Genomic DNA, 11,598 nt, shown 5'->3' with positions numbered 1-11,598 from the left:
TAAAAGCCTATTATTTGACAGCTGACTTGGAACTGAACCATTGTCATTTTTGTGATGTGATGTCTTTTCACCATTTAGACACTGGAAACGTTGCATAAATTTGACTTTTTATGCCGTACGATTTTTTTCAATTTTAGTAAGTTTGACTATTCATGTGCTTTTTTTCCAACCAAGTTAAAAATATTCATACTTTCACATTTGCTTTATGTCTCTAATCTTTGTCCAGCTTTACTTAATCAGCAGACTGCTATCAATGTCTTAGCCAAACCAAAGTCCTATATTCTGTATCACAACTTAATCACAATAATTCCACTCCATTCATGATCATATTCTCTTTTCTATGGCTATCACTCCCGAGAAGTGTCCTTGAGTGTCTTGTACCAGGACCCTTGTAAAGGGTCCTTCGGGCCCTGTAGGTTATGGCAAGGGTTTTTCTTACTGATCTTGCTTCCACGGATGATATCAAATCCCTTCAGATTGGTATCTGGAGAGTTTAAAGGTTATAGGAACACCTCGGGACGTTTGACATACTTTTTAGCTCTTTCTAAGCTCTTTTTACAAGGATCAGTGCTCAAAACTGATTGTTAGGCGAGTGATGTCATATTCTATGGCTGTGGGGGATGATTGGTCTGTAGAAATGTTTAGGTAGGAGTTTCCCAGCAGAAAATTGCATAGCAACAAGATGAAAAGTGTTGGTCACTTAACCTGCCAGCATGATGAAACAAACCAAGTATGCTACACTTATACCTACTAACAATTGCACTAACCTGACATGCAAGTGTTTGAACTTCCAACAATTTACACTTCTCTTCTCCTGACGGAAAAGGAGAAGCTACTGTTTGGTTACATAATTAAAAAAAAAAAACAGTAATGATTCATTCTACTTGCAAACCAAAGACGTAATTTTCAGGCAATTATATGGAAGAAAACCAAAGTTATGGCATATTATCTTTTGAAAACGAGTCAAATTGACCCGAAGACAAGAATGTTGAGTTGTGCTACTGCCTTTATAAAAACCTACATGCTCTTTAAATGATACCGCCAGTGATTGCTCTCATGTCACTGATAGGTTGCTATAAACCCATGGAGACAAATTTGTTTAACATGTGTTTGTGTTCAAATTATATTATTATTATATTATATGGAATATAAGATTTGAGCTAGTAGACTTCTTTTAACATTAGACAGAGCCTGTTTTAAATGTAACACATTTGTTAAGAATGTTTTTTTCCCCCTACAGAACTGCAGGAGAGCGTAAGCTTGTTTCACAAAATTGCTCTATTAAATGCGTCTCCCCGTGTCAGTTTGAATGGTTTCAGTGCTCACTTCTGTGCTCATAAAGTATGTCTGTCAGTAACTCATTAAGGCTGAGAAAAAAAGTTTATCATTATATTATCTGATCCAAAGCACAAATTGGATTAAAAGAAAACAAGCCAAAATAATAGGAATTAAAGTATAATAATTGGATGTGGTGTGGTGGTTAGCACTGTCGCCTCACAGCAAGAAGGTTCCAGGTTCAACTCTCTGCTGGTGGAGTTTGTATGTTCTCCCCGTGTATGTGTGGGTTCTCTCCGGTTACTCCGACTTCCTCCCACCGTCCAAATACATGCATGTTTGGTTAATTCTCTAAATTGTCCTTAGGAGTGTGTGTGGTTGTTTGTCCAGTTTGTCTCTACGTGTGGCCCTGTGATGGACTGGTGACCTCTCCAGGGTGTACCCCGCCTCTCGCCCGATGACCGCTGGGATAGGCTCCAGCCCCCACGGCGACCCGAAGGATTAAGCGGGAATAGAAAATGGATGGATGGATAATTGGATGCATCTGTTCACTGGCTTCAAACTTGCCCAATTTGTTTGGCAGAAAAAAAAATCACATGTAAGCTGAATATTAAAGGTAAAAATATCATGAAAGAGCTGTAAAAAATACGACTTACTGTTTTCATTAAAGTAACACTTCAACATGTTTCCAGATATACAGATGTCCTGTTCTGTTTTTTTAATTCATGTAGTTAGTGTTGCTTTCTGTTTTATTATATAGAGCCTAATTTGTTGCGTCTTTGTTAAGCTTATTTCTTGTTGTTTTACCCCTACATTTTTTTATCTAAACACCACCTGCCTTTTGTTAGTCACCTACTCCTTCAAGTTATGATTTCCTGTTAATTCTTTATAATTAATGCTGTTCTTTTCTTGCTCTAGCAGTGCTTTTGGTTGGTTTGACTAATAAAGTCACTATTTTCTTCACTGATCTGTCAGTAGCCTCAATGTATGTCCGGCTTTTGGCTCCTTTCCCTCCTTCTGCTCCAGCCATGAATCATGATGGCAGTTGAGTTTGTGGAGTAATACAAGTCCTGTACTTTTGTTGCCATGGATTTTTTTCTTTTTATGCACTGTTATCTCGTGATAATGACTTATTATTTCAAAATTTTGGGGGAAAAAAAGCTGTTATTTTGTTATCTCAATATAAAAAAAGATTTTCTCGTGATAATTAATTTCAACTTACAAGTTTGCCACGAACGGCTTCTGTACATCTGCTAACCGGCAGCCCCTAAACAAACCCAGTCAACTAAACAAACCCAGTCAAGTAAACAAACTAACATGAAGTGTAACTTATCGGTAAGCTCCAGCTGCAGCCAGTGGCTACGAGAGGTGGCTACGGGAGCCATTTGAAGGTTGAAATCAATTATCAAGAGAAAACGATCTTTGTTATATCGAGATAACAAAATAATTTTTAAAATAATAAGTCATTATCACGAGATAACAGTGCATAAAATTTTTTATTTTTTTTTAATTCATGGCCGTTCTCGACTTCTGTACTTCAGAGCTTGATATGAAATTTTAGAAAATAATTACCACACAAAGTGACAAGTATCAACTTTATTTTGATTGGCTTTAATAGCTCTTTTAAGACAAAGCATCCACAATTAAGTTTTCTCACATTTACTGGACAGATACAACAAACAGAATAATTTTGTTTAATAATATGTTAAAACATCAGGAGTCAGGGACTGCCACAGACAAAAATACATCAAATACATCGGGATGCACAGGAGGTGAGACTGGGGTACATCGAGCCACCCCTTGTTCCACATGTTTTGATATTTGACAGTCACTAAAAATGATGATTCAGTTTTGCTAAGTATTCATTACTTAATTTAGAATGAAACCACTTAAGAGTAACAAAATGCTACTGCCAAAAAACAGACCACAAATTAGACTCCACTTATGGCATCTATGCTTCTGAAATAAAAGAAAAGTCAAAGGTTCACACAAAAGCAATGTACCGACAACAACTTATGGCACAACATTGTTAAAAACAAATGTATAAAAACTGGATATACCAGGACAACTCAGCTGTGTTATCAGCCAACATATGATCACATTTCAATGTACTGGCAATTCTTTTGTTTGTTTGTTTTTTATTTTGTAAACAATGTTAATTCAAAACTGAGACAAACAAAAACAACACTTAATCAGCACATCTGAATCAGAGGCATTTTGTTCTGAAAGATGTATTCCAGAATATTATATACAAAGGGTTTACACATTTATGGATTACAATTTGTCCAAAAAACAAAAAATACACGTGTTGACAAGGTAAAATGTGATTTGATTGTATGCAAATTGCAGAGAATTAGAGAAGGCTAATAATTTTTAAGGATGTAAATGTAAGGCATCAGTCTAACCAGCCTGAACATGATTTTGATTTACAATGTGTCTGACTCTAATTCTGTCCAACGGGATTAAGACAGCGGCCCTGTTGTTTGCCCGCCTCCGGAACAGGTTGGTCAGCGCCTGCCTTATCTCCACGTTCCTCACCCCGTACACCAGCAGGTTGATGGACGGTGGCACTAAAAGCATGATCTGCAGGGCCAGGTGAAGCGCGGCTGCTGTTGGGGTCGGCTTAATTTTGCAGGCACCTTCAGACTGAAAGGATGTGTCAATCATACTGGTGGCCTGAAACTCCCACAGTACATCCAAGATAACTTTGAACAGCACTGGCAGCAGCTGCACGAGTAGCATACCACAGAAATACGCTACAGTAATACGTGCTTTTGCACTTGTAGCTTTGAAGGGCATCACTAAGTTTTGCTCAGTTTTGTACATCCGGTAGTAAGAGAAGGCGTGAGCGATCAGACACAGCAGTATAGTGATGGAATCAATGACTTTACGGAATATGAAGGCAGAAGGAATGGAACGTAGTGGCTGTTCCGTCATGTAATTCTCGCACAGGAGCCCCATAGTGACCAGTTCATTCTTCTCTTCTCTGTTGTTGTGCAGCAGCAGGATCATATTGATGATAGGGGTGGAGACGCAATAGACCCAACTCAGAGTGAGTACCTGCCGCAGGCGCTTCTGAGAGAGGATGTGCTCGTATTCAAAAGTCATACAAATGTAAAGATAACGTTCCAGTGTCATGCAGGTCATAGTGACAAGGCTAGATAAAATACTCACTGTCCCAACAAAGCACTGAAGGTAACACCAGTAACTGAAAGCCATCGCCCGGCGTTGGACGAGTGAGTAGATGACTGCCGGACCGAAGGTGGCTGTCTGCATGAGGTTGCTCAGAATCAAGTTTTTGCAGAAGAAAAAGCGCGGCTGACAGGAGGGGTCGTCGGACTGTCTCATGCCGAACAGAGTTAGCAAGTTTAGCAGAGGTGAGAGGAGAATCAGCAAAAAAAACAAAATAACCAGGGCTAAAACGGTCATTCCATCGGGTAAAATTGAGTGAAAAAGGTGAGTGGCATCCTCCAGTTGCCCGTAAAGGAGCGTTTGGTTGCCCCCGCTCCGGCCGCACAATTGAGTGAGGTTTTTCTCCTCCGTAACGTTCATCATAGCCACTGCTGGCCTTTTGATCTTTGTGGATTCGATAAACTGCTGTTATAACCATCTTCTGCTGTATGCCTCAGTTTTTAACTCTCAGCATTCCCCTCCCCTCATGACGTGATCCAACAGCCCGCCCACAGAAAGCTCAGAAACAAACTCTCTCTCTTTGGCAAACTACTGAAACTTAAAATATAATAAACAATTAATAACATACATTAATTTACAATCTACTCATGAGTAGACATGCTCTGGGTAAAAATAATAATAATCAGAAGAATGTGTGATAGAAAATCTTTGAAGTTTCATGGAAACACTTGGAAAGAAGTAAACTGCACAGTTTTCATAATTTATGTGAAAAAATAGATTAGGAATATGCAGGATTACTTTTAAGAGAGTTTCTTAGGAGAATAAAAAGCCAAAAAAAAGTCAACTAGTCGTGATGTAGAAAAATTTAAACACAACAGATTAGATCATGCAGAGATTGTGTCTTTCAATCAGCAACCTTTATTTATTCTGTACCTTTTCAAATAACTATAAATTGGGATGATTTTGTTCTGTTACAACCCTTAAACCTTTTACAAGCAGGGTGATCACACAAACAATTACAGCACATCTGGAACGCAAGTTTTCATTTGTATCAAATAAATTGACCAAAAAGTAGCAGCATGGCAAATTAAACATTAAAGAAAAACACACATTTTTCTTAAACATAACTGCATAAACATTTTTAACTAAATTTTAAAAACAAACATTTTTCTTTCAGTGACAAATAAAAATGTTATTTCAAAATCAAGCTTTATGTTCACAAATTTAAGAATACTTTTGTCTGATTGTGGGCGTTTCTATTTACAGAAACTATTACTAATCACAGCTTTTCAAAATTGCATCGTACCTTTGGTTAAGGGGAGCGCATGACTCAGAGGACGGACACACTCGATCTGACTCCAATCTCCCTCTGAAACGTTGCCGTAACCGAAATTGTTCTTGCATAAAGTCCATTGTTCCAGAAGTATTGTGGCTTGTTCAGATGCAGCTTAGAAAACATAAACTGTGATGCCATGTTCATTTTAGAGAGAAGAGGCTTTGTCCAGCAACCGTGGGCGCAGATGGCAGTGGGGACGAGGGGTACATATTCATTGTAACTCCGATCGCGATCCCCGAATGTCCCGTTATTCTGACTGATGTTGCAGTGCAGTGTGCATTGAGAGTCCGGCGTTTGTGTGCTACAACTAATGATGCGTTCCAATTATCCGTGGATGTCGGAATTCCCTATATCCAAGTCAGATTTTTAATCTGAACCCCATGTTAAACATGAATCGGGCTCTGAAAGTCGGATTGATTTAATCAGCCCTACATAGAATTCATGCTATCTGCTATTCGCGTAAATAGTAGTGACATGCCTTTTTTGTATTATGTAAGGCTGGTATACGCTGGGAGTACTCAACTTTGGAGTAACATTGGTCTGGGCTCCAAATTCCGAGTTTCATTTTTTTTGAACGCACCAAAGGGACGATTGTACTCCCCAGGGTCCTAAAGAGGAACGAGTTCTGAGTTCACACACAAACGTTTAGATAAAACGTATTTTGCGTAAAGCATGAGGTTCTTAATGATTCATCAAATCTGCCAACACACAGCTATCAGCCTTTGAAGAGAAGCAGGAAATAAAACGTATTTAAGTTAAACTTCTGCTTTTAAACATAAAATGACTATTCCCTACGTTTATAAGTATGTTTTAAATAATCGTTTATACTTCATATATTTGTCATAATTCAATTCAGTTAAGATGAACACAGTTTTATTTTATTTTATTTATTTTATAACGCTAAATCACTGAAAATGTCATATCAAGGCACTTGAATAGGGAAGTAATTATCTCGTTGCATGAGCTTGAAAGGTAAAAGCCCACAAACATTGGTTAAGATTTGAGAGGGAGATATGCATGTGTTGCATCGGGTCTTAGTGGGTTAAAGCAACTTGACTAAAGGGAGTAGACTCCCCCCTGTTGCTGAAGACTGATAACTGCAGTAGATGGTACAGTTTTGTCATCTATGGCAGGATTCTGACAGCAGAAAACATTATGTTGCAGATACAGTAATCAATGAGACAATGTAAATATAAATGCTTATTCTGCAAAAACATTTTAACTAAATGTTTTAAAAGCCAGGAATAATATGCTGATAAAACAATATAAGGCAAACAAGGCCGTAACTACCACCGAGATAGTGCCTCGGTATTTTTTATTTAAAATTTTTTGTTGTTGCTTAAATTGTGGTGATTTTATATTTGAAGAGCCAAGAGTAGCGCGACTGTTTAATGAAACTGTGGCTCGAGAGTTTGGCCATACATGCTGCGCGTCATCAACAACGTGCACTATGTGGTAACTACTACACACATGTCGGTCGTTGATGTTGTCACCGCTACCATTAGTGAGTGAGTCAGTCACAACTGTCAGGATGAGGAGCAGATCAGCAAAAAATGTAGGTGGAGAACAGTTTAAGTTGAAGACGACTGTGAGAAAAAAAAAAGGATTTTAATGTGGAAATATTTTTATTGCAGCCCAGCGCACTACTCAGATAACAAGGAAATTTCGAATCAAGTTTAATTTTGGTTAACTCAGTCAGTACCGGTCGTCAATCAATTTCCACCGGTTGAGTCAACATTCATTTTGCGATTGAAATGTCAGCGACGTCTAAGATTGAAAATGAAACGTTTATTCAGGGTTGATTTCTCAATGTTGGATGCTGAACCTGTGATATATTTCTGCCGAAGCACAAGGCAGCAACACGGCACAGAACTGATGTGCGGGACAGGAAGTTGTGCGCATAAACAAAATAAAAAAATCCGGTGGTAACTTGCCCTTACTTCATGAGTCACCATAATGGTCCTTCAAAAAGCCTCAGAATGTCCCATTTTTAACTGCGGTCAAGTGAGCAGACGTTCGTCTTTTCCTGATTTCAAGTGCGCCCGTATTACAGAATATATGGCAAATGCATGTTGTCCATGATATGGAGCGAGCAAACCTATTACGCTACTGTAAAATCTCTTTGATCCATAATTTCTGAAAAATATTGATACAGTTGATCTCAGGACCATACTGACTGTTCACTTACTCAGTATCAAACATATTGACTGTATCATTTTTTATTTAAAAAAATTAGCCTCAAAGTTCCTTCTTTTATTTGAAAATGCATTATATGAAACATTTACTCGACTGTAAAATCCCTTTGATCCATAATATCTGTGAAAGATTGATACACTTGATCTCAGGACCATCTTGACTATTCACTCAGTCTTTATCAAGCATATTGACTGTATCATTTTTGAGAAATTCAGCCTCAAAGTTCCATCTTTTTAATTGAAAAAGGCATTATGAGCGATGTTCCTTCTACTTTAAAATCTCTTTGATCCATGATTGCTGACACAGGTGATACACTTTAACTCAGGACCATCCTGGCTATTTTCTCACTCAGTATGAAGCATATTGACTGTATCATTTTTGAGAAATTCAGCCTCAAAATTCCTTGTTTTGCATTGAAAAAAGGCATAATGTATGACTTCCCAACACTTTGTGTGCATTTCTAAAAAATTCTCTGAAGGTCATCGAGTCCGTACTTCACCACACTGCGAGGAAACTGAATTTGGGAAGCGCCATTTACGTTCTGAGCCATTATGTTGCTGGTGGGATCCTCTTTGGTAAGAGGGAAGAAGTAAGGAGACAGACTATGTCAAAGGTAATATTTTTGTCAGGTACAAAATCAAAGTATAACAGTATGTCAATTGTTTACAAGTTAGCGAAGTGTGGGTGTCAAATAAAAACAATATTCCATTGATCCTTTCAGTCAGTCATTCATTCATTAATTTATTTCTAGTTGCAATGACATAACAATCTATAAATTCCAGGAACACACACACAAACACGTACTCTTGCTTGCACGCTCCAGATTCTGGGAGATTGGATCTCATTTACGGGCGTCAAGGAGCCGCTATCAATATGTGGGAGAGTTTTGATGTCTGACTTGTAGCAGAACCCACGCAAAACAGATGTTGCACAGTCAAAGCAATAGTAAAATGAAAAAACGAAATGAATGAAAGTTTTGGGTTTTGTTACAGACCAACTTTGACAACTATAAGGCCTTTGTGTCCTTATTATTAATATTGCGGTAATTAAGCAGATCTATCTGAACAGTGTGACTGAAGCAATATCAAAACTGAATATGTCTTTTATGTTTGCAAGATTTTCTTTAAATTATTAAAGTATGGATGCAATGTTATGAATCAGGCTTGCAGTAATCTCTTAACAAGCATGATTTATGCATAAGGCTGAACATAGGCAATATTGCAGAAAATACTTTAAATAAATTAAATTCAATGTCCCACACATTAACAATGTCACCCTTGCTAAATACCTTAAAAACTTAGAAGATACTTGTGACCACTTAAAGACATTATTACGGACATTATCTTTTTTTTTCGTTAAAATTTGTTAACACCATTAGCCGAAGTGTTACATTATTTGTAATTCTGATCCCAAAATATTAACTCTGTCTAACTCTCTCGGCCAAACAACCCCCTTTCTCTTTACTATGACATACATTGTTTTCTTGGGTGAATAATGTGTATATATTCCATACATTAACCACTTTAAAAAATTCCCTCTCACAGTGAGTACTTCAACATGAGGAGGATCTGTCTGGGAAAAACTGACTGGGTCGATGTTAAGTGGAAAGGCGGTGTTCTGGAACACCCATTTCAGAGAGACAGGAGTAGCCGCGGTGTCATTGTCATCAAAGTAATAATATTTCTTGAAACACCAGCTTTATCTAAATGATCTACATTCAAGTTTAGAATTTGGATCAATTTCTGTTTTATTGCAATTCCACTTCCTTTATTTTGCTGACTAGGAAACTTATGCAAACATATGCTTTCGTTTGTGTTTTCTAACTGTTTAGATGGCAAAGGCAGTCATGGAGGCTTTTCCAAAGAAAGCAGAAATGTAATTTGGGACAACTCCAAGACTGATGGCAGTCTTTAAATACTGAAGGAAATATGAAGCATTTGTATATATTATCCCTCTGTCCCAGGACAGTTCATTCCTTTTTATTCCTAGTCCATGACTTGATGAAATTCATTCTCCAGTTTTACAATTTAGGATGAGGGTGATGTTCTATGATAACAAACAAAACAAATAAGCCTAAAAGTCATTATGATGTTGTTTTTGCTCTTTAATAATCTGAAAATGGCCAGATTTAAATAACAGAATATCCCCGAACCCGCCTAGAAGTTCTGACTCATGACCTCAGTCATTTTTGAGCCCTGTATACGGCCCTGAAGACAAACCTTAAATACATCTGCACAACAGATTGCATATCAAATATAATTCCAGATTGTTCAGCGTCTTTTTTCCCCAATTCTCCCATATCACATTCTACTTTCTGGATCTTTTTTCTCTTGCATGTACTGTTTCGAGCAAAGATTTTCCTCAACTCTGTAACCCTGACTGTTGATCAAGGTGATATACTCACCATAAATTAATGGATGTATGGTTGGAATGAGGGGATCCAGAGTAAATGCTGATAATTAGATGTTAAAAAAATGTGGATCTGGAGTCTGGCAAAGACCTCTTGACAAGTTCAAATCAGTCATTTTGTTGAAAGGAGAAAAATATACAAGTTATATAGACTTCAACTGACTGAAGGTTTGTCCAGGGCTGACCACCCCCAGCAACTCTGTGTTACATTATCAAATATGTATCGTACAAAATATGTCAGAAACCGATTGTTTTACTTTCATTTGTGTCAGTACCCATATTAATCTACTTTGTCACGTACTTTTCAATGTAATTTCTTTTTTTTGTCTAGTCATATAGCAACTGTTATCCTTGTTGCTTTTTCTTTATCATTTCCTATTTGAATTTGTGCCTATTTCCCCAAAATGTTTCACTTTACAAAGCAATTTAAATTGATAAGTGTATCTATTTCCGGTTTATTCCCCTTTTTCTCTCCATATTTATTTCCCCAAGCATAAACTACAGGAAAGAGATACCCAAAATGAATGACTATGATGTCTATAAGATACAATAATACCACCCAAGCTTTAGTTTTATTAGATATAACTTACAGGCATAGTCCTTGTTTTAATTTTGTTTTTTGTTTTTTTCTTTTGGGGATTTTCTTCTGTTATAACATTTGAAAATATTGCTAGCTTGAGAGGCAACTTTAATGTGTTTGGGTGCAAATGCCTTTAAATAAAAAAAAAGTAATCAAAGTCCTTTTCATAAATGGGATAAGTAACATTAATGATATCAGTCTGTTAAACTGATGACATTCAGTCACTTAAGCTTTGAATATTTACAGTACAAGAGCATTTGTTGCAATCCAAGCAAGATTGAGGAGTACGTGAAGGAAAGTGTAATACCAAAGTCATTATATGCCCCTTTTAGACATGGAACCTTTTCCGTTGATATGATGGCAACCAAACATGGGAGTTTCATGTATTTGCAATGTTTGTCATACCACTTTGGCTAAATGAAAGAGAAAAAGTGCTGAATGATTGAAGGCATTCAGGGTCCTGAGCTGCAGATTCTCCTCCATAACTTAGAAGACCACCATCATCCAGTGCCAGGAACTGAAAGAGCTTTGGGGATGAGTCTTGTGTTTGAAGTAGTCCAGATAGCTTGAGAAAAAAACTAAATGGAAGTAAAAAAGTTGCATTTACAAAGGTACCGGGGTTTCCACCCATCTTTTATTGTTGACTTGTTCAAACAAAAAAAACTCTCCA

At 37.3% G+C, this 11,598-nt stretch overlaps 1 protein-coding gene across 1 annotated transcript; it reads right to left on the bottom strand.

The window, feature by feature from the left end:
* Positions 1-3,675: 3,675 nt before the first annotated feature.
* Positions 3,676-4,623, bottom strand: LOC140271892 (olfactory receptor 14I1). The gene has a single exon (XM_072367199.1). It carries the CDS (start codon positions 4,621-4,623, stop codon positions 3,676-3,678), a length of 948 nt encoding a protein of 315 aa, XP_072223300.1.
* Positions 4,624-11,598: the final 6,975 nt, after the last annotated feature.

This window comes from Leuresthes tenuis, unplaced genomic scaffold (assembly GCF_036924035.1).
Source record: "Leuresthes tenuis unplaced genomic scaffold, fLeuTen1.0.hap1 SCAF_16, whole genome shotgun sequence".
NCBI lineage: Eukaryota > Metazoa > Chordata > Actinopteri > Atheriniformes > Atherinopsidae > Leuresthes > Leuresthes tenuis.
The sequence above is the reverse complement of the archived record's forward strand: the minus strand, read 5'-3'. Positions and strand labels throughout refer to the sequence as shown.

Bases quoted from the DNA above. Each gene is read 5' to 3' on its own strand.
- LOC140271892 (XM_072367199.1), bottom strand. From the start codon at position 4,623: ATGAGACAGTCCGACGACCCCTCCTGTCAGCCGCGCTTTTTCTTCTGC.